The sequence below is a fragment of the Gracilinanus agilis genome, chromosome 2, assembly GCF_016433145.1.
Source record: "Gracilinanus agilis isolate LMUSP501 chromosome 2, AgileGrace, whole genome shotgun sequence".
In the NCBI taxonomy this organism is placed as follows: Eukaryota; Metazoa; Chordata; class Mammalia; order Didelphimorphia; family Didelphidae; genus Gracilinanus; species Gracilinanus agilis.
The window spans coordinates 94,795,530-94,822,188 of NC_058131.1; the positions used below are offsets into that span (position 1 = coordinate 94,795,530).

Consider the following 26,659-nt stretch of genomic DNA (forward strand, 5'->3'; position numbering starts at 1 on the left):
CCTACATGAGATATGGAATTGGCCAGAGCTAGAGAGAAGAGAGATCCTTCTAGTCTTCTAATTTCCAGATTTGAGAGGGAGGTCCCTGAAAGGGAAGAAAGACTCTGGGAAGAAGTTTACTTACATCATGTCTTCTCCCTTTCCCTCCTTTCAGGAATGTGTCCCTGAAGAGCGTCTTGTCCCTTAAAGCTAAAGGATCAAGATCTCTTTTTTTCCAAGTTCTCACCAACTCTTATGAGTTCCATCAGCATTGAGTAATTAGCCTCCACCAATGAGAATAGTCTTACGCAAATGAATTTAGAGCTTCTGGTTGCCCAGGCATAAAGTAACCAGACGACCTCATCCAGAATAAGAGACAAATTGGGTAGCCCAGACTCTTAGGTACTGAGAAGGATGTTCATGAAGAATAATTAGAGAAAGCTTCATGGATTACGGCAAGTGTCTCTGACAAAGACATCATTTCTCAAATATATAGAGAACTGAGCCAATTTTATAAGAATACAAATCATTCCCCAATTGATAAATGGCTAAAGGATATGAATAGGCAATTTTTTTAATTTAATCACTCTTTTAATCACAGCTCTACTATGTTCAAGACATTGTTATGGCTCTCAGGGAAAAGGAGATATGCAGTTGAATAAGAAAACTCATTGACTTCTTTCTTTAAACTACTAGACTGGTTGACCTGGGAATCAGCACCCAGTACAGTTATGCCATCTCTAGGCATTTTTCCCCTCATATTATTCATTTTTATAATAGAGTAATCTTTTAAAACCAAAACCCCAGAGGGCATCTGAGATGGGAGGTCCTGAGTTCAAATCTGGCCTCAGACACTTCCTAGCTGTGTGACCCTGGACAAGTCACTACCCCTATTGCCTAGCCCTGACCACTCTTCTGCCTTGGAACCAATATACAATATTGATTCTAAAATGAAAGTTAAGGGTTTTGAAAAAAAAAACAAATCATGTACCCATATAAACAAGTATTAAATCATATGTTTTCTTCTACATTTCTACTCCCACAGTTCTTTCTCTAGAAGTGGATAGCATTCTTTTTCATAAGTCCCTCAGAGTTGTCTTTTTTTTATTTTTTTTATTTTTATTTTTTTGCTTTTAGTAGCAGTCAATCATATCTGATTGTCCCACAATGCTTCAGTTACTATGTACAATGTTCTCCAGTTCTACTTACTTCACTCCACATCAGTACATGTAGGTCTTTCCAGTTTTTATAGAAATTCATCAATTCATCATTCCTGATAGTACAAAAGCATTCCATCACCATCATATGCCTCAATGTGTTCAACCATTCCCCTGTCAAAGGCATCCCCTCATTTTCCAATTTTTTGCCACCACAAAAAGCACAGCTAGAAATATTTTTGTACAAACAGAACCTTTGCCATTTTTTAAATATCTTATATGTGTATATACTACTTGTATCCAGTAATGATATTTCTGGATCAAAGAGTCTGCATTCTTTTAAAGCCCTTTGGGCATAGCTCCAAATTGCCTTCCAAAATGGTTGGATCAATTCACAACTCCACCAGCAATGCATTAATGTCCCAATTTGGCTACATCCCCTCCAACATTTATTATTTTCCTTTACTGTCATACTGGCCACTCTGCTAGGTGTAAGGAGGTACCTCAGAGTTTGTTTTGATCTGCATTTCTCTGATCATTTTTAATATAGTTATTGATAGTTTTTATTTCTTCATCTGAAAATTGTAAATAGTCAGATTTTGAAGAAGTAAAGCTACTTAAAGTCATATAAAAACATGGTCCAAATCACTATTGATTAGACAGAAAATTAAAATAACTGAGATACCACCTCACACCTATCAGACTGGTTAATATGACAGAAAAGGAAAATGAGAAATGTTCTTGAGGGATGTGGGGAAATTGAGACACTAATGCACTCTTAGTAGAGTTGTGAACTGATCTAACCATTCTAGAGAGCAATATGAAACTATGCCCAAAGGGCTATAAAATTGTGTATACTCTTTGACCCAGCAAGATCCTCATTCATTCCACTACTAGGTCTGTATCCCAAAGAGATCACAAAAAGGAGAAAGAATCTATTTGTACAAAAATGTCTATAGCAACTCTTTTTGTGGTAACAAAGAATTGGAAACTAAAGGGATGCCCATCAATTGGGAAATGGCTGAACAAGTTGTGGCATATGATTGTAATGGAATACTATTGTACTATAAGAAATAATGAATAGGAAGATTTCAGAAAAAAACTGGAAAGAGTTACATGAACTGATGCAGAATGAAATTAACAGATTCAGAAGAACATTGTGCACCATTAATAGCAATATTACACAATATATTACTGTGACTAACCTAGCTATTCTCAGCAATACAATAAGCCAAGATAATACCAAAGGACTCATGATGAAAAATGCCAGCTGCCTCCAGAGACAGAATTGATGGAGTCTAAATGCAGATCAAAGCCCACCATTTTTCACTTTTTTTATGAGTTTGTTAAATGTCTTTTTCCATAATAGGAAGAATATGGAAATGTGTTTTGTATGAGATAGGAAATGGATAATTAATATCAAATTGATTACTGTCTGACCAAGGGGAGAAAAGGACTAAGGAAGGGAATTTGGAACTCAAAATTTAGAAAATTAATAGCATGGGGGCAGCTGGGTAGCTCAGTGGATTGAGAACCAGACCTAGAGATGGGAGGTCCTAGGTTCAAAGCTGGCCTTGGACACTTCCCAGCTGTATGACCCTGGGCAAGTCACTTGACCCCCGGGGTTGCCTACCCCTACCACTCTTCTGCCTTGGAACCAATACACAGTATTGATTCCAAGATGGAAGGTAGGGGTTTTGAAAAAGAAAAAAGAAAAAAAATTAATAGCAGAATGGATAGAACACCAGGTCTGGAGTCAAGGAGACCTGGGTTAAAATCTGATCTCAGACATATCCCAACTATGTGTCCCTGGGCAACTCATTTAACCCTGATTGCCTACCCTTTGCCACTCTTCTTACTTAGAATTGATACTAAGCCAAAAGGGAAGGGCTTTGGGGAAGGGAGAGAAGATGAACACCAAACATTGTCTTTACATGTAATTGGGGGAAAAATAAAACATCACTGGAGATTAAAAAAAATGTTTTTTAAAGAAAGCTTCATAGAGAAATGAGAGATTTGGAATGGACCTTGAAGGATAATGGGATTTGAACAGACCATTGGGTCAGGAGATAGTCCTTGACAGAATCATTGAAAGTGGTACATTTATTTATCTTCATGTCCCCCTCTCCTTAATCATTTTCACCACACATATACCCTTTCTGAGAGCAGATTGACAAACTCATCCACACAAAGCAGTTAGGGGCTGAATAAATTTCCCTCCAGGGAGGATCTGCATTTTCAAAAAGGAGTTTGAGAAGGGCAATATTTAACATAAAGGAATACAGTTCTATTACTAGAATTCTAAATTCTCTTGTCAGCCAGAGAGAGGGACCTTTGAAGCAAAGAAGCCTTTCTAGAGACCCTCACACAACACCAAGTCAGCAACTATCTTCTTTGTTTCTGAATAAAGAAATCTCTAGTCCAGGCCCCTAGCAACTGGTGGAATGTAGGATATTATGAGGGAAGGGATTGTGATGGTGGCTTAGAGTAGAATCTGGTGAGACCAAGGCAGTGCCCTAAAACTGTGGGCTTAAATCAAATCCATTTTGATTGTCCAGATGACAGCAGAAGGCAGAGAAATTTCTGAGACTGGATGTGAGGGTGACGGCTTTCTGGCAGCTCCAGTGTATCCTATCAATCATCCTGTCCAAGAAGATCTTGGGGTTTCCAGGGTAAGAGGAAGACTCTGGGACTTGGCTCCCCCTACCTAATTATAACTTCTTATTGGTCTGGTTGGAGTATCATTAGATAGGGGCAATCAGGGGTTTGGGGTTATCCAGACACATTAGATCCCCTGAAGCTGGCATAGATGCTGGCTAGGATGGCCTGCTCTTCAGGCAGGATAGAAATTCTGCCCTGAAATATCATCCTTTGACTTCCAGGCTCCCCCTTCTAGACCTCTCTCTATACCTCACCCATCTCTTTGTAGACTCATTGATACTTTTACTTCTCTAGGTTTTTGTGACACTACCCTCTTCTGGTTCTCCTCCTACCTACATGCTTTACCCTGATTCATTAAAACATTCAGGTCCCCAGAAGGTGTCCTTCAGCTTTCTTCTTCCACACCATTTCACTTGGTGTACTCATCATTTCCTACGGATTCCTATCTCTGCCTTTTTAGTTTCCCTGGATTCCTTCAAGTCTCAGCTAAAGTTCTATCTTCAACAAGAGTTTTTCCCCAGTCCTCAATCCTTCTTCTTTCCTCTGAGATTAGCTCAATTTTATCCATGAATATATCCTGTGTGTACAAAGCTGTTTGCATGTCTCCCTCTTTAAATTATGTATGTAGTTTGTATTCAATAAATAAACATTTGTTGACTGACTTATTGGGAGCTGAGCATTTTCTATCTCTGTCTTCCTCTGTCTCTCTCTTTCTCTCTCCCTCCCTCTCTGTTTCTCTCTCTCTCTCTCTCTCTCTCTCTCTCTCTCTCTCTCTCTCTCTCTCTCTCTCTCTCTCTCACACACACACACACACACACACACACACACACACACACACACACACACACACGAGTGAAACCAGGAAAGTTGTTCCATAGTATCCCTTCCCCTCTTTTCTTATATTCTTCCTCCTCTGTTTCATCTTCCTCGAACCCTTTTCTGCTCACTACCCTTACCAAATATAGGATTCAAAAACTAGAAAGGACCTCAGAGATCATCTAGAACCAGACAGGAGTGCTTAAACCCATAAACCTGTTATAAAAATATAGATGGCTAGTTTTCTCTGTAATCCTGAGAAGGGATTTACCAAATTACCAAAGGGGTCCATGACATAAAAATGGCAAAAAAAAAAAAAACCCTGATCTAGATTAGCCTCTCACTTTACAGATTTAAAAATGAAAAAATCTGAGGTCCAAAGAAGGCTTGTGCAGAAATTAACAGTGGCCAGGATTTTAAAAAGGTCCTTTGCTCCCCAAATCCAGGGTGTTCTTTCCAGCCAATAGAGGGGAGTGCCCAGCTGAAAATATGAAAGGGACAATGACTGTCTCCTCACAATAGCAGGGTGGGGATCATGTGTCTTCCCTCCACACAACAGGAGGGTGGGGACCGTGTCTGTCCCCTCACAACAGGTGGGTGGGGACCATGTTTTGCCTGCTCACCACTTAAGAGGGTGGAGAGCATAGGTCTGTCCCCTCACACCAGATGATCCCCCATGGAGGGGCCATGTCTCTTCCATCTTCTGTGACCCCTGTGGCACAAAGTGTAGGGCTGACCTCATGTTGATAGAGGTCATAGAATTGCTAAATTTTAAGAGCTAGAAAAAGACCTTTAAAGGTCATTTTAGTCCCAACTCCCCCATTTCGTAGCGAGAAAATCAGAGAAATGAGAATGACTTTGCTAAGGTCACACAGTGACTGAGCAGAGTAGGGAGACACTAGAACTTAGATCTTTTAACTTCCCTGCTCCAGGGCTTATGATTTAAGGAAAACTAAGAAAACCCAACCTCCCAGACCTCTCCCCCTTAACCTACCTTCTCACCTACTTTTTAAAAAATCACAAAGCCCCCATTCACACTCAGTGTGAATGAGTTCATTAGGGATTTTTTCCTTCCAGATATGTGTGGGGGGGAAATCACAGAGGAGATATTAGTGGCTGACAAGGGAGGAAGTCCTAGAGGCTTTCTTTAAAACGAGGTCCAAGTTCAGCTCCCTGTCTCTCTCCTTCTCTGTGTCTGTCTGACTGTCTTTTCTCCTCTCCTGCAGGAAGTGCCACATGTGACCCAAGATTCCTCCTATGACTTCCCAGAGGATGGTGGAACCAATGTAGAGAGCAGCCCCCAAGAAGAAGCAAAGCCAATGAAGGCACAGGTCCCCGAGCCTCTACCCTCAAAGCCTGCTCCAGGGAAAGGCCCTGCAGGTGATGAGCCTGAGCCTTCTTCGGCAGCTCTTCGACAGGTAGTGGCTGAACGCACCGCAGAGATGGAGCTGGAAAAGGTTCGAATGGAATTTGAACTGACCAGACTGAAGTACCTACATGAAGAGAATGAGCGTCAGCGACAACATGAGGAAGTGATGGAACAACTGCACCGACAGGCACCACCCCAACTGGTAGGTGTTTGAAGCCGGGGTGGGGTCCAGGGGGCCTGTGAGAGAATCTGCACCTGATGTATCCATCACCTGCCAGTGGGGCTCAAGTTTCAGACCTAACTTTCCCCATAGTTCACAGATGCCGTGATCATAGGTCTAAGAACAAGAAGGGAATCTTTGAGGTCATCTGATTCAAGACCTCTTATTTTATAGATGAGCTAACTGAAGTGCAGAGAATTTAAAAAGACTTTTCTAAGGTCACACTGATCAATGATAGCTCCAAAATTTGAATCCGGGTCCTCTATGGAGGGACAGTTAAGTCAACAAGCATTAATTGTATTTTGTCAATATTGTGCTCTTTTTAGCACTGCCCCTGTTGCTGGGAGTACAAAGAAAGACAAAACATGATCTCTGCCCTTAAGGAATTCATGTTCATTTGAGTGGGGAAGTAATATGTAACTACTTTAACATACAAGATATATCCAGTGCAAATGGAAGGTGATAACAGTGCTTTCCAGTGTGAACTAAGATGTCACTCCTCTCTCTGGGCCTCAGTTTCCCTATATGTAAAGGGCGCTAATACTAAACCTACATATCTCACAGGGAATTTTGTTAGCAGAAGAGACTCTTAAAGGTTCAAGGGAACAAAACCAATGCAACCAAAATCAGAAGGGAAGCAACAAATTGGGGAAAAATTTTTATAACAAAGACCTCTGACAAAGGTCTCATTTCTCAAATTTATAAGGAGCTAAGTCAATTGTACAAAAAATCAAGCTATTCCCCAGTTGACAAATGGTCAAGGGACATGAATAGGCAGTTTTCAGATAAAGAAATCAAAACTATAAATAGTTACACAAAATTTGTTCTAAATCCCTCCTAATTAGAGAAATGCAAGTCAAAATAACTCTTGAGGTATTATCTCACACCTAGCAGATTGGCCAATATGACAGTAAAGGATAATAATAAATGTTGGAGGAGATATGGTCAAATTGGGACACTAATACACTGCTGATGAAGTTGTGAATTGATCCAACCATTCTAGAAGGCAATTTGGAATTATGTGCAAAGTGCTTTGATCCAGCAATACCACTACTAGGTTTGTACCTCAAAGAAATAATAAGGAAAAATACTTGTACAAAAATATTCACAGCTGAACTCTTTGTGGTGACAAAAAATTGGAAAATGTTAGGGTTTTCCCTTGATTGGAGAATGGCTGAACAAATTGTGGTATGTGATGGTGTTGGAATACTATTGTGCTGTAAGGAATGATGATCTGGAGGATTTCTATATGAACTGGAAGAACTTCAGTGAACTGATGCAGAGTGAAAAGAGCAGAACCAAGAGAACACTGTACACAGAAAGTAAAACACTGTCAAACAATCATAGACTTTGCACTAGTAGCAATGCAACAAGCCAGGACACTCCTGAAGGACCTTTGGGAAAAAATTCTATCCACATTGAGAAAGAACTATGGGAGTAGAAATGCAAAAGAAGAACATATGACATTACTTATCACATGTATATATGGTTATGTGATTTGGGGTTTAGGTTCTATAGCAAAAATGAATAATATGGAAAATGGGTATCAAATGATAACATTTATACAACCCAGTGGTATTGCTTGTCAGCTCTGGGAGGGGGAAGGAAGAGAAAATTAATCATGTAAACATGGAAAAATATTTTAAAATAATTTTTTAAAAGAGATTAAAAGATATGCACCCCAAAAAAAGGTTCAAGGGGCCTTTGAAGGTCTTCCTCCTATTCAATGCAGCAATTTTCTCTATAAGTCATTACTGACAAATGGTCATCCAGTTTTTGTTTGAACTTGTCCAATCATGGAGAGTGCATCACTTCTGAGTGCCGTTCATTCCATTGCTGGATAATTCTATTATAAAATTCTTCCTTTTATTGAGCAAGAACTTATCTCATTAGTCCTAATGCTAACCTCTGGAGAATAAGTTTGATTAATAAAATTCCCACATGATAACCTTTTTAAATTTCATGCCCCACTCCCTTCCTCTTCAAGTTAAAAAAACCCAATTCCTTCAATGGTTACTTTTGACTAGACATTCTCTAGTTTATCAATGGACTTCAAGTATTGTTTAATCAATATCTTTATTTTTTATTTTTTAATCCATATCTTTCATAAAATGAGATGCTGAAAAATGTAAATAGTACTTCAATAGTGCTCAAGCCAGTGGAATATTTGAGACCTCTTTCCACCCTGGAGATCTGAAATATATATACTTTTGAACTGCTATCATGCCAGGTCTCCCACTTTCTGTTCTTGGGCAATTTATGATGTAAAATACCAGATTTTCTAACCTTCTATACTACAAGGAGCTCTGATTTCATCAATATGAGTACTTCCACATACAAAATTCACAACCCCATACAGTTTAGTGAATGAACTTTGAGAATTACTGTGGCTAAATAGACTCATCAACCATCAACCAGCAGCCCACCTGGTGACAAGCCTCTCTCCAAAGTAGGCTAGACTCACCTCAGACAACAATCTTTCCCCCAGCCCTTACCCAAAGGCTTTATTTACTTTGGTTGGTAATACCAGCCAATTCTTGTGTTCTACTGGCATAGTCTTGGAGGTTCGGTTAACCCTGTTAACCCATTACCGTTATGCACTTCTCCCTCATCTTGGAAGGGAGGTAGCCCTGAATGCCTGGGGCTACACAACTGGTAGAAGGTTCTGCCATTTTGAAAAGATTTTGAATTAGAGGTTCACACTGAGGATGAGCCTCACTTCTAAGGAAGTTCAGCACCAAGTTGGTCACCCCAACAGCCCACAAAGACCATCTACTAATGTGTAGGGATAATTGTCATCTGTGTTGTATAGCACTACGATTTTTACCCAGTAAAGAATATGAGACCATTTCTTTGAGAATAGCATTGTTTATTAATGGGGTCATTCAATTCCCATAAACAAAGAATGTGATCCCTTTAGTCAGCCTCCTTCCATGAAAAAGAGACTGAGCAAGTCCTGCCTCTTGCTTACAAAGGGATTTGTGTCCTCTTTTTGATTTGGCCTGGCATTTTGACCTTAGGACCTAGCCCTGATAGTTCCCATTGGTCAATATTGAAAACAAGAATGTATTATTGATATATTAACATAGGTGGGTGTTAATTATTGACACTACATTTAATTAAATAAAACATTAAATAACAATTATTAACAGCCGGGTGGCTCAGTGGATTGAGAGCCAGACCCAGAGATGGAAGGTCCTACGTTCAAATCTGGCCTCAGACACTTCCTAGCTGTGTGACCCTGGGCAAGTCACTTAACCCCCATTGCCTAGTCTTTACTGCTCTTCTGCCTTGGAACCGATGCTCAGTATTGATTCTAAGATGGAAGGTAAAGGTTTAAAAAAATAACATAGGAGGTAGACTTACAGACCTCATTATTTCATCACAAGAGAGGTGTGTCCTTGCTGGGATGTTGCTGGGAAACTTAACAAAAACTTTCCCCAGCCATGTGGCCAGACCACCATCACAACTCAATATTACTTTTCCACAGTTGGTTGTTGGAATATCCCTGCCAACAAAATGCTGGATCTTTGAAAATAGTAGAGTTCATTATTAAATTCAGTTGTGATTATCATCATCATTCTTAAATCCGGCCAATTGTTCCAAACTATCAAAAACTTTTATAAGTCTGATTGTTAGCTCTATGAGCTATAATCCCAGCTTTATGTCAACCATATACTTAATGAATATGCCTTTTATGTATATTCAAGACATTCAGACAAAAAGGTAAATGACAGGATGAGTACAGAGTTCTGTGGCATTCTATTGAAAAATTAGCCTCCAACTTGATATGGAGCCATTAATTATATTATTGAGGTATGGCTTCGTTTTCTCCCAAATCATTCCTGGTGTTTCCATTAGAAGAAACAGATTCCCTGGGCTTCCCCTCAAAGGAAGGGAATAAAAGTCAGAAGCGATAAAAACTCCCTAATGTGGCCAACAAAACAGCCTATCCTCAGTCTTGTTCCACAGTATGCCCAAAAGCTGGCTCAGTAGGAGTCTGGGCATGGTGGCAGACAGACCATTGTTTAGAAAGCTCCAATCTCATTAGCTTTTTCACCATCCATTCATGACGAAATATTGAATTTAATGGTCTTTTGAACTGATGCCAAGGCAGGTTTCTCCCATTCCATTTTTATGTAATTCACTTTGGTCTCTCCCTTCAGGGAGATGAGTCAGACTGTCAGCATCAGTTGGGGGGGCACTGAGATAGCTGACCAGGCTTGGGAAAGGTCAGTAGAAAGAAAGGTTGGCAAGATCCAGAGTGAAAGAAGAACGGCGATGGTTATGGCGGGGCATAGCCATGGGAGTCCTGTATCCAGAGCAGGAGGAGCCACCTTTGGCTATCCCAATAACCTGAGGCTGTGCTGAATTTCAGTCTTTTTTTTTTCCCTCCCTACAGTTCCCAGGAGGATTCCAAGACCTTCTGCTCCCTCAGAACCAGTTCGCCATGTTCCTGTACTGCTTCATCTTTATTCACATCATCTACATAACCAAGGAGATGGTTTTCTTCCTCTTCACCAAGCATTACCTCTTCTGCATTGCTGCCATTCTACTCTGTTTGATTAAAACCTTATGGTCTTATGTCCATGTGCCCCCCTGCTCTACCTACATGGCGGTCTACCATGGAAACTTAACTACCACGTAGACAAAGTTGGCCTCCCTTTTCTTGTTCTGATTCCTCTCGGCCTGGTGTCTTCCCTTTTCGTTCTCAGTTACCAAATGATTCTGCCACTCCCAAATGTGTTCTGAAGATAGGGATAAACCTCTGTTCCTGTGCTCCCGCTCACATGCTTCTTTTTCAGGCTCTCTTATTTTGAAAGGGAATATATTTTATTCCTTTATAAAGGCATTTCATACATTAGCTAATAAGTGGGAGAGATATTTGGAGGGTTCTTTCAAGATGACTCTCAGCTGTTTGGGAGAGGAGGTGACCTTCTTCTGAGATCAATCAGCTCCAAGAGGGGAGATAGGAAATGATTTTTGGCCCAGTCCGTAGCCCCTGACCTAACCAGCCTTTCTATGAGATTGATGGAGTCACTGTATGCAGGATTCTTTGTAACTACTACCTGGAAGTGGAGGAGTCATTATCAGAAGATCCTATTACCTAGGACCTTGGGACACTGGTTTAAAAAAGAATGCCAGACTGATCAGAAACATATTAGAAGGACAGCAAACATAAAATATGGATCTCTGAAGGATCTCTGAGGCCATCTTGTCCTAGGTGGTCTCGGTAATAAGATTTTGAGCCACAAAGGAGAGAGGGAAGAAGGAGGGGGCCTTGGCATCTATGCCAGTGGTTTCCAAACTCTATGTAGCGATTCCCTCCTTTTTTTACAAGGAGAATTATCATGCTCTATTCGTTTTCATAAAACAATCTACAGTTTTCTTAGCTCATATTTTAAAAAAGAAGTTAAAAACATAATTTTATGGCACAAAGATCTTAAATATATAATAAAACCAAATAGTGCAACATACATAGGAATTTATTTATTGATGAAATTCTTCACAATTTCCTTTAATTTTAAAAATAATCAGGGGGTAGCTGGGTAGCTCAGTGGAGTGAGAGTCAGGCCTAGAGACAGGAGGTCCTAGGTTCAAATCTGGTCTCAGCCACTTCCAGCTGTGTGACTCTGGGCAAGTCACTTGACCCCCATTGCCCACCCTTACCACTCTTCCACCTATGAGAAAATACACCGAAGTACAAGGGTTTAAAAAAAAACATTTAAAAAAAATAATCACAACAATAATATGGTAGCATAGCATAATAGAGATTCAGGCTTCAAGGTTAAGAAGACAAGTTTGGGGCAGCTAGGTGGTTCAGGAGAATGCCAAGCTTGAAGTCAGGAAGATCTGGATTCAAATCTAGACTCAGGCACTGCATAGTTGTGTGACCCTTGGCAAGTCAATTTACCCTGTTTGTCTAGCCCTTGCCCTTCTGTCTTAGAGTGGTTACTAGGGTAGAAGATGAGTTTAAAAAAAATAATTTCAAGATCCAGGCATGATAAAGTAGTGGTGTGACCTTGGGCAAGTCCCTTAACCTTTCTGTGCCCTGAGCAACCTTATCTTCTATAAGACTTTTAAGTCTCAAGTATAGATCTACACTGATAGGTGTTTCCTCCATGGGAATTCCTTATACCAGTGATGGGCAAACTACCGCCCGAGGGCCAGATGTGCCCCCCTGAAATGTTCTATCCTCTACGGGTCATTATTCCTAATCTGATGAATACAATGAGTAGGATACAATACAATGAAACTTCGAAAGAGTTGCCTTAGAAACAGACTAACAGATGAGCATTTCCTTTCCTTTGGCCCCTTCTTTTTTTTTTTTTTTTTTAAATTTTAAACCCTTAACTTCTGTGTATTGACTTATAGGTGGAAGAGTGGCAAGGGTAGGCAATGGGGGTCAAGTGACTTGCCCAGGGTCACACAGCTGGGAAGTGTCTGAGGCCAGATTTGAACCTAGGACCTCCAGTCTCTAGGCCTGGCTCTCAATCCACTGAGCTACCCAGCTGCCCCCTTTGGCCCCCTCTTTAAAAAGTTTGCCCTTCACTGCCTTATACCAATGAAATCACAGGTCCAGTCTAAAAATAGTTATTGTGATGGCTTATCTTTTGGCGCAGTTTCTCAAAACCTGGGGTCACTGGTGATATTGCTGTTCCTAGTTCTTTTTCTTTTCTTTTTTTTAACCCTTCTATCTTAAATCAATTCTAAGAATAGCAATAAGAGATAGTCCATCAGAGTTAAGTGACTTGTCCAAGATCACACAACTAGGAAATGTCTGAATCCAGATTTGAACCAAGGTCTTTCTCAACTCCAGATCTGGCACTAACCACTGTGATAACTAGTTGCCCCGCCTAATTCTTTTCCAATCACTAATCAAGACTCGTTTTGTCTTTAATATGTATTGTATAATATATACATCAGGAAACTGTTTCACACAAATCAGACATTATAAATGGTAATGAAATCTGTATCATTTTCTTTGACAGTCCAAAGAACTCTTTGCCTATAGCCAAAACAACAATACTTTTCAGGTTCAAATTCTCATTTCAAACTGATCCCACAAGTCTGCTAACTATTCCTACTCACAGAGGCCCCTAAGTGGTGTGGTGGAGAAGAGAGAGAGGGATTTGAAATAAGGAAGACCTGAGTTCAAATCCTTACTCAGACATTTAAGAGCTGTGTGTTCCTGGGCAAGTTGCTTACTTATCCTCTGTGTCTGTTTCCTCATCTATAGAATGGGGATAATAATAGCACTGACATCCCAAGGCTATTGTGAAGATAAAATTAAGTTAACATATGTAAAGTGTTTTGAAAACCTGAAAGGCACTATATAAATATATATTCAGATAAAAATCAAATGCATATTTGTCTACAGCAAGTGGGTTCCTTATTCGTTTTTATCATCTAGAACTTGAAAATAAAATGAGAATTGTTTCTGTGGATTAGTCGAGTGACTATTAAGTAAATCTTTACTTCTAAAAAAATTAGGAAGAGAAAAAATTTGTAAATCTATTATTCACAGAACTAACTTTCTGGGCAAATGTTTAGCTATTTTTTCTTTCTAGATCAGTGTACAAATTCGAGGACCTTTTATTAATTTATTTAGAGTACCTATTAGGTATTTTGGATCTGGTGACTAATAAGATACAAGAGTAGCCTCTTTTCTAAAAACCTTAATCCCACAGTCTCAAAAAGAAAAGGATCATGAATCAGATAAAGAGATATTACTGCTGATTTCATAAGATGGCAGAACCACCAAACCCCTAATGTTTAGAACTCACAGCCTTTTCCCTACCCCTTCCAATGCAAACAAATTTTCAGGTTTTTGACCGAGTACCTGGATATAGCATAAAAGATAACCATTCCTCAGGGATACTATGGTGCTGACCAAACTTGCCACCTATATGAATGAGGATGACTTTGAACAAATCACTTAATTTCTCTTGGTCTCATTTTCTTCATCTCTAAAACAATGAGGTTTGAACTTAATGGCCGCTAAGATTCTCATCCAGCTCCAAATCTATTGTTATGGTCCTACGATATATGAGAGGTAAGAAGAATCTGATAGGCTAAAAAAAATGTCAGTGAAGCAGCTTGACTCAGAGTCAGAGTGTATAAGAAGATGAAAAACAAGAAAGATTTTAAAAACAGGAGGAGCAAAATCTCAATGAGAAGTCAAAGCATATGAAGAAAATATAAGGCAAATGAGCCAATAATGTCTGAAAAAAGAATCCTGTGGCTTTCCCAGAGGTCGTGGAACAGAAACTCCAGAATGGTTAAAAAAGAAATCAGGAGTAAATTTAAGAAAGAAATTACAGCTCATAATTGAATACAGATTTATAAAACAATTATCAGAATAGGAAAAACTGAATACGTGGAAAATTTTCTCCAAAGAAATAGAAGCTATGTCAGAGAGAACAATAGAGTTGAAATATAAAAATACCAAAGTAGAGGAAAATTTGGCAGAAGAGAAGTGAACAGCAACGTTTTTTTCAAAATCATGTGACAATTTAGAATGCTCATTTTTTAGTCCACCAAATATCCATGAAAGTGACAGGAAGAAAACTTCATATAAAATGAATTTCATTTTTATCATCAGTGTGAGAGTGCCAGACTGATTTGTTAGTCTGGTCCATTGGTGCAGCTCATACCCTGAAGAGCCAGGCATTCCTGCACCTGCAACAGAACATCCCATCCTTGGTCATCTCAAAGATATTGCAGTTGATATCCACAAGGATGCAGGGCTCTTAACTGCTCACGAAACATACAGTTTAGGACTGGGGGAAGTTCTGCTTCTTGAAACTTGCACAGCTAAAGGTGACTCCTCATCTTCCTCTGGACAAGCCAAGGGATGCCCCTGCCCATAGGTTTTCAGAGCAGGAAGACACAGAGACCTAACAAGTAGGTTTACTTGGAGATTTTGAGACCCTAGCCTCAGTTGCTAGGTCTAGAGGCAGGAAGACTCATCTTTCCAAGTTCAAATCTGGCCTCAGACACTTACTAGCTGTGTGGTCCTGTGCAAGTCCTTAGTTTCCTCATCTTTAAAATGAGCTAGAGAAAGAAATGGCAAACCTTTTTAGAATCTTTACCAAGAAATTCCCAAATGGAGTCACAAAGAGTCAGACAAGTGATGTCTGTAAGGTCCTGAAAGGATAAAAAGGCAAGAAAATAAAAGGAAACATTCTCCACCTTCAAGAAACTTACCTTCTGCTAGGGAGGAACAATAATACTCAGCAATAACATACAACATAAAGTCAAAGTAATGTCTGAGTCAGAAGAGAGTACTTTCAGGGACAGCCTACACAACTGCACCATAACATTTCTGAGGAAACATCTCAGATAGACCTTTTGTTCCTTGAAAAACAACAACTCTCAATCCTCATTTTTCTTGAACTTCTCCACAGTCTTTGACAGAAATGATCCCCTTCAATTCCTAGGAACTCTTTCTGCTCTACGTGCTCATGACTCTGCACTCTTGTCAGTCAACAAACATTTATTAAATCACTATATTAAGGGATGGATTTGGTTCTCCTATCTAACTGCTCTTTCTCAGTGCCTTTTTCAGGAGGGAGAGGGGGATCATGCACTCTAACTATGAATGTCCCCCAAGGCTTTATCCTGGGCACTCATCTTTTCATTCATTCTATACTATTTCACTTGAAGAGCTCATTAGCTTTCTCAGTGTTCAATTATTTCTAGGCAGATGATTCCCCAATCTATACATCCAACCCTAGTCTCTCATCTGAACTAGTCATGTATCACCAGCTGGCTTTTGAACATCTCAAATGGGATGATTAATAGGCATCTCAAACTCAAAACAGTCCAAAATAGAAATTCATTATATTCCACCTAAAAAACTTTCCTCTATTCTAAAGTTCTCTGTTACTGTTAAGAGTGCCACTATCCTCCAGACACCTCAATATCATTCTCAATTCCTTGCCCTAATACTCAAATAACCAGTTTGTTGCCAATTCCTGGGGCTTCTGCCTTCACAATATCTTCCAAAACGGAAACCAAGGGAAATATTTAAGAATGAAAAACAAGCAAGTATTTGAGAAAGGCATGGATTCCGGGAGGGGTGGGGGAAAGGGATAAGAACCCTAGTTTAAATTCTCATTATATCACACCCAGACTATTATCATAAGATCTTTCTCCCTGCCTCATCTCTTCCCATTCTAATCCATCCCTCCACTTAATTGTCAAAGTGATTTTTCTAAAGTGTAAGTCTGACTATGTCATTCTTCTTGTTCAATAAGTTGCTGTGGCTCCCTGTTACTTCCAGAATCATATATTGTTAAAAAAAACATATATATATATATATATATGTGTGTGTGTGTGTGTGTGTGTGTGTGTGTGTGTGTGTGTGTATATATACATATATATACAGGAGAGAAATGAGGAGAAGCACAAATAAGGCCACAACAGCTTTGTATTACTGGATAAAGAGGGGCTATGCTCCCCTTGGCCTGACAGGCTGGACTGAACCTGCCAAGCTGTCTCACTTAACAGTTGCCCAAGTTAAGTAATCAAGCTGAAGAATTGGGAGTGTGTTGACAACTCCACCAGCCTCTTGACTTGGGGTTGGGTTTGTTGTTGGTATGGGCCGGTGTTAATGCCAGATAGATAATGCTGAAATTCTGACTTCGTGAATTAAGGTTCCCCTTCCTAATAGCTCTGGATGGTCACTAATTAGGAAAGGTACTCCAATCTTTGGTTGAACTTATTAACAAGGTTTATTTCTCACTTAACAAGGGGTCAGGAACAAGGAATGAGGTAAAAGGTTTTAGGGATGCTAAATCTAAGCTAATATAAAGTAGGTGATCAGAGATTGTAGATGCTGGTAGATCAATGATAGGCTGGAGCTTCTTCACCCTCTCACTAACCCTGGCTTGACCTGGCCAGAGCCAAACCAAAGGATAGGGAAGGCTATTGAAATTCTTGTTAGATGGTTACAATATTGTCCTCTCTCAGCTCTATCGACCACAGGTATGATAATTCTCTAGGTCTCTCGGGCAAGGAAGTTAGATTGCAAGTACAAATGCCTACCCACCCTTTTGAACCTCCCTCCACCCAAGAATGATCCAGAATGAGCTGAGTTGTGCTGTTCATGATGGGTATTTATAGGGTTGGTTCCAACTGTCTTTTGGCCTTGGCTCACGCCACCTGGGTACATTCTGAGGTCTTCAACCAACGATCCTGTCAATCAAGGTGATTTCCATTTTGTCCCAGTAATTCCTTATAACAACATAAATCCTCCTTTTTTATTTTTAAAGTTCTTCAGAAACAGGTCTCTTCTTACCTTTCCAGTTTCTTACATTTTACCACAGTCCACTAGACTCTGTGATCCAGCAACGCTGGCCTATTATCACTTTCTCAAACAAGAGACTCCATCTCTCATCACCCTACATTTGTACTGGCTGTCTCGAATGTTTGGTTTACTCTGCTCCCCTCACTTCCACCTCTCAGTTTCCTTGACTTTTTCAAGACTCAACTCAAATCCCACCTTCTGTAGGAGTCGTTTCCCAAACCCTGCCCCCTATCTGTTAGTGCTTTCTCCTCCCAGATTGCCTTCTAACCACTCTGTAAATGTTGTGTATGTGCCTAATTCTTTATGGCTTATCTTACCCACTAAAATAAAAGCTCTTTGAGGACAGGGACATGTTTGTTCTTTTTAACCTCAATGTTTAGAATAGTGGTTGGCATATAGTAAATACTGTAAGATTAAAAATCAATATCCAAATACTCCAAGTATTATATTTTCTAAAGTTTATTAATAATAACTTGAAGTAAAGCCTCAGTAAAGAAAGAAATTTCCCCAAGACCGCACACACAGGAGAGGAGAGCACAGAGCCACCAGAAGAGAGGGAGAAGAAGGTAAGCATGCAACTTGGGGACAAAAAGGAAAGGGATGCTGGGTAATGTAGTTCAGGGGTACAAATTTTCTATTTATACAATACTTAACAAATACTTGTTAACGTAACTGTTCTTAGTGTAGTCTTTATAAACTCTGAGGATCCGTAGCTCAACTTCCATCTACAACTAATGAGTCCAAATCCCCAGAATAACACTATGACATAAACCTTCAAAATTCTAGGGGTCCTGCTGAGGGACTTAGAGTATCTATCTTTAGTGCTATTGGCTCAGACCTCCATTCAGATCTGTTCTCCCCAATGTTAAACACTAGTGATTACTGCTCCAGAATAATTTCCCTAATTCACATCAATTCGCTTTTACAAAAGAGTATTTCAGGAAAAGATACGGCAAGATGAGAAATACAAACCATCCACCCCTCAACACCCAGGAGGACACTTTCCCCTCTATCACCTTGGTCCAAGGGAGAGCTGGCTCAAATATCAAGCAGTTTCTACAAAGCATCTGGCCACCATTTGAATGCAGAACAGCTGAAGAATGAGTCACCTGTTGCACTCTTTTTTGAACGCCTTTGATGCCCTGAGCTCAGATAGCCACAAAACCTGGCATTGATTCCAATCCCCAGACCTTCAGTGGCGCTCCTGACCTTTCAAAGCTCAGAGGGTTGAAACCTAATCCAATGCACCTTCACCCAGGAGGAGGAAAGAATACACACAAACAGGCAAAGAACAGAGGCCACGTGTGAGCCTGGATGGGAAGATTAAGATCCAAGGTCTTCCTCCCCATCTAGAGGCTTATAGAATATCGTCCTCCCTCAAACCAGCCAGGCAAGAGAGAAGGGTTCAATCCTCCAGTTACGGATGTTTGTGACCATTCTCAGTTCTGGCTGAGCAGCCAATACAAAACATCTTCATCAGGTTAGCAGAGCAGATCAATGCATGTAGAGACTCTACTATAGAAAACACTTCCAGAAGGAAGCTCATCAAACCTCCTCACTTGGTTTGGCAATAAGTAGAACATACTCTGAGGTTATGGTTCCCATTGACCAGTCTTCCATTCCATTACAATGGAAGCAATAATTTTTCTCCTGTCAATGTGTATTTTGGGATGACTCAGTACCTTTGAGAAACCCCAGTGCCAAGTAGCCCTATTTTGGTTTGAATGTTAAGCACCTTTTTTGTTTGTTTTGGAGGCTTCTCTATGGGATGAAAGTTTTCCTCTCATGAAGCCCAGTTTCTTAGTTTGACATTTGCCTTTGATTTGTTACAGCAGATGCTTCTTAATACCCTAGTTGCTGGCTGCAAAGAGATTTACAAACCTGTTTGTGATACCTAATTATGCAGATGATATAAGGACTCCCAACTTCCTTTCCTTTTCGGAGAAAGTATCTAGTATGGTGTCTTCTCCCAGGGATACGGTTCCCAGCGTCTCAAGGCCTCTGGTTTTGTATGGTGTTTAGAGTTTGACTCTGTGTAATGACTAAATACTTGAACCCTATTCCAGATTAAAGAATGGATTTTATTGATTACTTGGTAGTTCTGGGTGATTTCTGAGTTAACACCTCTAAACAGAGTAATTAAGTAGACTGAGACATGGGTGAGTGGATAGTATCTTTTATGTGTGTCTCAGTTTCTATGGGGCACAGGTAAAGTGGAAGATCTTGTAATTTTATTTTTGTTTCTTTGTTCCTTTTTTTTGCTAGCCTACTTATCACTATTTTTTTAAACCCTTGTATTTCGGTGTATTGTCTCATAGTTGGAAGAGTGGTAAGGGTGGGCAATGGGGGTCAAGTGACTTGCCCAGGGTCACACAGCTGGGAAGTGGCTGAGGCCGGTTTGAACCTAGGACCTCCTGTCTCTAGGCCTGACTCTCACTCCACTGAGCTACCCAGCTGCCCCCCTCTTATCACTATTTTTTAAACTTCTTACCTTCCATCTGAGAATCAGTACTATGTGTTGGTTCCAAGGCAGAAGAGTAATAAGAGCTAGGCAATGGGGTTAAGAGATATGCCAAGGGACACACAGCTAGGAAGTTGCTGAGGTCAGGTTTGAACCTAGGACTTCCCATCTTTAGGCCTGGTTCTCAATCTACTGAGCCACCCAGCTACCCTGAAGTTAGAAGTATCTCAGAGGAAACCAGTTTTTGTTCCAAGGCACTGGCATGTGTTCAGTCTCTCCTCCTCCCTGAAGTGACCATCATCCTAGCTCCTCAGGTCACTTCATCCTCTGCCAGCCTGCACCACAGGCTGCCTCTATGGCCACACGGCTGTGAAACTCACTCCCAGGGCTCACCTTGGACTCTCTGGAAGAAAGACCACTTTTTTAACCCTTATCTTCCATCTTAGAATCTATATGATGTATTACTTCCAAGGCAAAAGAGTGTTAAGGGCTAGGCAATGGGGGTTAGGGTTATACATCTAGGAAGTCTCTGAGGCCAGATATGAACCCAGAACCTCCTGTCTTTGGGCTTAGTTCTCAAACCACCTAGCTGCCCCCTTCTCTTTATCACTATTAACCTTCTCACCTACCTAGCCCTAATTGAAAAAAAAAAGAAAAAGAAAAAGAAAGCTCCTGTAAGAAATGTACATAGTCAAGCAAAGGAATTTCCCTCTTTGTGTTCAAAAATGTATGTCTTATTCTGCATCTTGAATCTGTCACTTCTCTGTCAAGATGTGGATAGCATACTTCATCATCATTTCTCTGGAATCCTACTTGGCCATTGCACTGATCAAAGTTCCCAATTCTTACCTAGTTCTTTTTCTTAATATGTTTTTATTTTTATGAGTATTTTTGTACATATGAGTCCTCTTCCTTCTTTGAGCTCTGGTTATAAAGGTCCATTTTTAAGGAATAGTATTCTTGCAATGATTCTATATGTGTATATACCATGAAGTGTAAGCCTGCAAAAAATTTAAGTTGAACTAACTAAAAGGTAATCAAGCAGACTTGGTAGACATGAGTAGGTGCCAACACATTAAATTCTTTGAGTTGTATAAGATACAAGAGGTAAAGTATATTATCAGAGATGGAAAAAAAAAAGAAGAGGGCAAGCCATTTGACAAAGGACATGAAAAAGCTGGTGGACTGCCCACATGTTCCATAGTAACCACCCAATATCTAGAGAGTTAGAAGATGGCCCCTAACTCATTGGGTAGAGTCACATGCATCTATACTATGTAAGATTTAAAAGAGAAAATGGTCAAGAATCACACAGGATAGTTTGTGATTGATCTTTACCACTGAAAGGAGTAGCAATTGCAATGGAGTAAAAAGGGGTTTTGGCTGGGTGAATATTAAAAGTTTTGGTCACCAGGGAATTGAATAATTATCAGTCCCCAATTAAAGAATAACCTCAAGTCAAAATGACTTTTATGGAAATGTATTTACAAATAAGAAGAAGGAAAAATAAGAAAATCAGAGAGAGGACAGGATAGGATAAGTAATCCAACACTCTAAGTAATTTGCTCTGGCCCTCTAGTTTAACCCAGGCAGATCTAATTAGTCCTCAGTTGAAGGGGGCTCAGCCTTGAGCCCAAGGCTGAAGGGTCCAGGAGATGAATGAAGCAGAAGCTTCAGTCACAGATTCTCTTTTGAGAGAGCAGTTCCTTTAGAGAAGTCCAGGAAGATTTAGTCTTTACACTCACCATGTGTAATTCCAAGAGAGAGATTAACAGTAGTCTCATTTAGTCCAAGGTCTCAGCCAGTGCTCCTTCAGTCCAAGACATGAACAAGAAGAGATAGTTGAACTCACTTTTTCTTTTAAAGGGACTTCTTTTGCATCACTTCTTGTGCCTTCCTCTTAGTTTATATGTCCAATCACAACAGAAGCTTTTCTTAGGACTGCCCAGGAGGCAATCAGTAGATTCTGATTCATCACTCACTCTAGCACACATGGGTCACAGACCTCCCAACTTGTGAGTTAAGTGGAGTTGTTTATACTTTTAGTGATTAGATTTGAGAATGGGCAAGGTAGATTTAATCTCATTATCACACTATATTGGTAAGATCATTAGTCCATCAAATTATAGAAGTTCCAATGGAAGTTGTTGAGTAGATAGATGAAACAATGAAACAGACATCAGACTGCAGTCTTTTGCCAAGCCCATAAGTGAAGCCACTCCATCTTGGTTGGACCTGCCAGAGCTTGTACCTCACTGCTATAACCATTAGAGCCCCCTGTAGAATCAGTTCCCCAAGAAAATGATTCATTGGACTTTAGTGAAGGAAATGGCACATACTGACTTGAAAGCATGCATACACAAACAAGCAAGAAAATTTCAAAATATGCACACACACCCAGAGACAGACATTCTAATTTCTATACTCTGAGTCTGTAATTTAGTTTCAACAATGTATAGCTTACAAGTCCCTCTTTAACTTGACAGGTGACCCTCAAAAATCATGGCTCTATCTGGAGATATCATACTGTGTTCAACCTGGCACTGAGCATCCCTGGAATTAGCCAGGCCAGTGCTCAGAAAATAGACATACAGCTATTACCAGGTCTATAGTTGAAATCTCTCTAGTTTATCAGAACCTTCTAAAGCCATGTTATCCTAATGTAGTCTTCAAAAACCAATCACCACACCATAACGAGGTATTAGATAAGATTTTCAGGAAATGATAAAGGAATGTACAATTCAATTCGTGCATATATTCGTACCTACTTTGTTCCAGAGATTTTGTTGGGCATTGGAGATATGAAGGCAAACAAAAAGAAACTCATCTGTTCTCAAAAATGTTCCATTCTTGGCTCAATGGATTGGAAACCAGGCTTAGAGACAGGTCCTAGGTTCAAATCTGACTTCAGACACTTCCCAGCTGTGTGACCCTGGGCAAGTCACTTAACCCCCATTGCCTAGCCCTTACCACTCTTCTGCCTTGGAACCAATACAGAGTATTAATTCCAAGATGGAAGGTAAGGGTTTAAAAAAATATTCCATTCTACTGGGGTGGGGGGGAGGGACAATAGGTCAGAGGTAAGAAAATGCTTCAAATAGGCAAGTTAAAACCCAAGTAATTTGGAATGAGAAAAGTTCCAGCAATGAGGGAATCAAGAATACTTTCATGTAGAAGATAAACTTGAAAAGGAAGGAAGGAAGGAAAGAAGGAAGGAAGGAAGGAAGGAAGGAAGGAAGGAAGGAAGGAAGGAAGGAAGGAAGGAAGGAAGGAAGGAAGGAAGGAAGGAAGGAAGGAAAGAAGGAAGGAAGGAAGGAAAGAAGGAAGGAAGGAAGGAAACATTTATTAAACATCTACCTTGTGCCAAATACCTTACAAAAACTATCTCATTTGGTCCTCACAACAACCCTGGGAAGTAGGTGCAATCATTATCCCCATTTTACAGTTAAGTTAAGGCAGATGTTGAGGCAGTTGAAGCAGACAAATGTTAAGTGACTTTCCCAAGGCCACACCTAGGAAATGTTCGAGGCCAGATTTGACCCCAGAGCTTCCTAATTCCAGGATGAGTATCCACTGCACCAAAAAGAGATGGAAGTGAGAATGGAAAGCATTCCATTAATGGAAGACAGCCTGTGCAAAGATATAGAGTCATGAGATGGGATATATTTGGGGGACAGCAAGTAATCCCATTTGGTTGGGACAGAGTACATAAGGAAAGGAAAGAGAGGTTGGAGCTGGATTGTGAAGGGCTCCTTAATGCCAAATAGAAAAGTTTGTATTTAATTCTAAAGGCAACATGGAATCATTCATCACTAAAGCTTCTTGAGCAAGAAAATAATGAGTCAGACACATTTTAGGAATATTGATTTGGCAATCATGAGGAGGAAGGATTGGAAAGGGAGAACTGTAGGCAGGGAGACTGATTAAAAGGCTTTTGCAATAGTCCAAGTAAGAAATGATGAGGGTAATCTAGGATTGGAATTTGAAAAGAGAAGAACAGCAATAGGATAAGAGAACAAGGGATAAAGGGGTCAAACTGAACAGGTCAGTAATAGCATTAGGATTCCTTGGAGACGCCTTCAGTGGTACCCTTGAAGAGACAAATGGCACAAGGTGCTTACCCATATGGCCTGAAAGGGTAGGACCTCAACAGGACCTTAACTCTAGCCTCCTAGTTAAATGAGGAGGGCATTCCCTGAGGAGCTGTACCTAGAGTATGAATTGGAGTCTTGGAATTTGTATTTCTAACTAGAGAAGAGTGATTTCCTAGTGAATATGGTCATGGAATCTTAGCCATCTATCCAAAGAAGGGAGTTTTCTTTGGGTAATGTCAGTCTTTTTTTAAAAAAAACCCTTACCTTCTGTCTTAGACTCAATACTGTGTATCAGTGCTGTGTATTGAGCAGTAAAGGCTAGGCAATGGGGGTTAAGTGGCCTGTCCAGGGTCTAGGCAAGCAAGTTTCTGAGGCCTCCTGTCTCTAGGCCTAGCTCACCATCCAAAGAGCCACTTAGCTGCCCTCAGGACAATGCCAGTCTTCAGGGTTGTCTCACAAATAACCCCAAGTTCTAGAATAAGGGGTCTGGCTTTTATCCAGAGAAGGGCTATTTGCTAATCACCATGATTCTTGGGAAGAGAAGAAGATCATCTCACAATGCTAGGCTGTTGCTGTCGTCATCATTGCTGTTGTTCGTCCTTCATTTTTGAAGAGGACCAATGACATCATGTCTAAAGTGAACTGGATTGAAATGAGGCAGAGTTTCACAAAGGCATCAGCCTTACTCTCTTCCAGAGTCATCAAAGTCCAAGAACAAGGCAAAAGTTAGAATGACTGGTGATGGCCGGGGATGTAGTGGATAACCTTGGCATTTTCAGTGTCATTCTTGGCAGAGCAGTGGCTAGGGACCAAAAGCCCCAATATAGAAGAACTAAAGATTTGGGTTTTGCTCTATTCTATTACCATAAGATATAGGATAATGTAGATCCAACGGAAACGGGGTTGCAAGTTTGGAAGTCCCAGATGTGTTTCGTTTCGGGGGGGATCTTAGGGTATTCTCGTAGCATAAGAGAGAGACTCAGTAGAATGTTGGAGAAATGTTCCCATTAGAGACCATGAGTTCACTCCAAACTACAGTATAGGATTGTTAGAACATTTCAGAATGATGTAGCAAAGCAGCACTTGCTATAGAGAGAGAGAATACTTTTGCTGATTTTTTTTCTGGACTATTACGAACCAATTTATATATTCCCTGTATTTTTTCATGGGCTTCTGTGAGTCTTTGTACTTCTAAAAGATTCCTCTAGGGATGAAATAAAGGCTATACTATTCTAAATAAATGCATTTGTTACCTAAAGTGCTTGTACAGGTTATGAGGAAATCTATTTCCCATAGCTTTGGGAACCCAGATATAAACTATATTCAGTTTTTTCCTGGAGTAAATTCTGGGATAAAATGAGTCAGAGAAAGAATGATCTTTTAAGGCCACCCACAAGATTGAATCCAACCCATGTATGCCCAGAGCTTAGAAATGGTTACATATTTTCATAAAGCAAGAGAAACTATAGAATCCAAAAAATAAGCCGAGGAGATCTACAATCAGTTATAAGAGACTTCAGAGAAAATTAGGATGGTCATCAATGAGGTAATGATATACAAGAAAATAAGGGGAAATTTCTTTTTCTCAAGTAAAAGTCTCTGCAAAGATACCTAAAGGTCACCCAGAATCTCATCTAGGAACAGTCCTCAAAACTCCACCTCAAAAACTATTCATCGGGTTTTCTAGCTTTAAAAACAAAGACAGGATTTTCCAGGTTGCCAAGGAAAAAAACCGGAGAGATAATAATATGTTCAGATTTTCAACTTTGGATGACTTTGAATCAGTCCCTCAGACACTGGAAAAGGCAGGGGCTTGAAGCAAAATATAAAAAAAATAAAAGGGGGATATGATCCCATCCGCAGTATAATACCTTTACTGAATTTTTTTCTCTTCTTATTTAAAAAAAATTCTTTATTAAAAGGGATGGATTGCTGTGAGTGAATATAGCATGAAAACTAAGCAACGTAAAACAAGATATCAATAAGAATTAGGAATACAATCTCTGATCAATTTAAGATAGCACTGGAGTTGACCTTTAAAGAATGGAAAGAAAAAAGGTAGATTTTTGTAGCAGAAATCATAGAATGAGAGATACAAGGTCACCACGCATTAGTGTACCAATTATAGCTCACATTTATATAGTCCTTTACTATTTATTATGGCAAAAGATTCATTGACCAATAAAAACTTAATAATGTTGGATTTTTATGTTCTGAATCTCATCAAAGCAATATATTAGAGAAAAGCTGGCAGGAACACAAGAAAAAATAAGCCAGGAATATTATATAATATTATATAACTAGAAATCTCCACAATTCACTGTCAGAGTGATAGGTCAAGTAGACAAAGTATCATCGGATTTAGAGCCAGAAGGGAACATGGATATTATCCTTTCCAATCCCCTCATTTTGCAGATGAAGCAACTAAGTCCCAGAGAGGGGAAGTCATTTGACCAAGATCATATAGCTAGTAGTATTAGTGAAGAAATAATAGCACTAAAAATATAACAGTGTAGAATTAATCGACATCACAAAACTTAATGGGAGGACAAGAAAGCACATCTTTTTTCGATCACATATTAATCAAG

The 26,659-nt window shown here is 39.9% G+C and overlaps 1 protein-coding gene across 1 annotated transcript; it reads left to right on the forward strand.

The window, feature by feature from the left end:
- The first annotated feature begins 3,694 nt into the window (after window positions 1-3,694).
- Window positions 3,695-10,850, forward strand: TMEM247 (transmembrane protein 247). Its single transcript, XM_044660649.1, has 3 exons — window positions 3,695-3,808; window positions 5,840-6,184; window positions 10,605-10,850. The coding sequence occupies exons 1-3, from the start codon at window positions 3,695-3,697 to the stop codon at window positions 10,848-10,850; spliced, it is 705 nt and encodes a 234-aa protein (XP_044516584.1).
- Window positions 10,851-26,659: the final 15,809 nt, after the last annotated feature.

Bases quoted from the DNA above. Each gene is read 5' to 3' on its own strand.
- TMEM247 (XM_044660649.1), top strand. From the start codon at position 3,695: ATGACAGCAGAAGGCAGAGAAATTTCTGAGACTGGATGTGAGGGTGAC. The intron at 3,809-5,839 runs GTAAGAGGAAGA...CCTCTCCTGCAG, and splicing joins AAGATCTTGGGGTTTCCAGG to GAAGTGCCACATGTGACCCA. The intron at 6,185-10,604 runs GTAGGTGTTTGA...CCCTCCCTACAG, and splicing joins GACAGGCACCACCCCAACTG to TTCCCAGGAGGATTCCAAGA.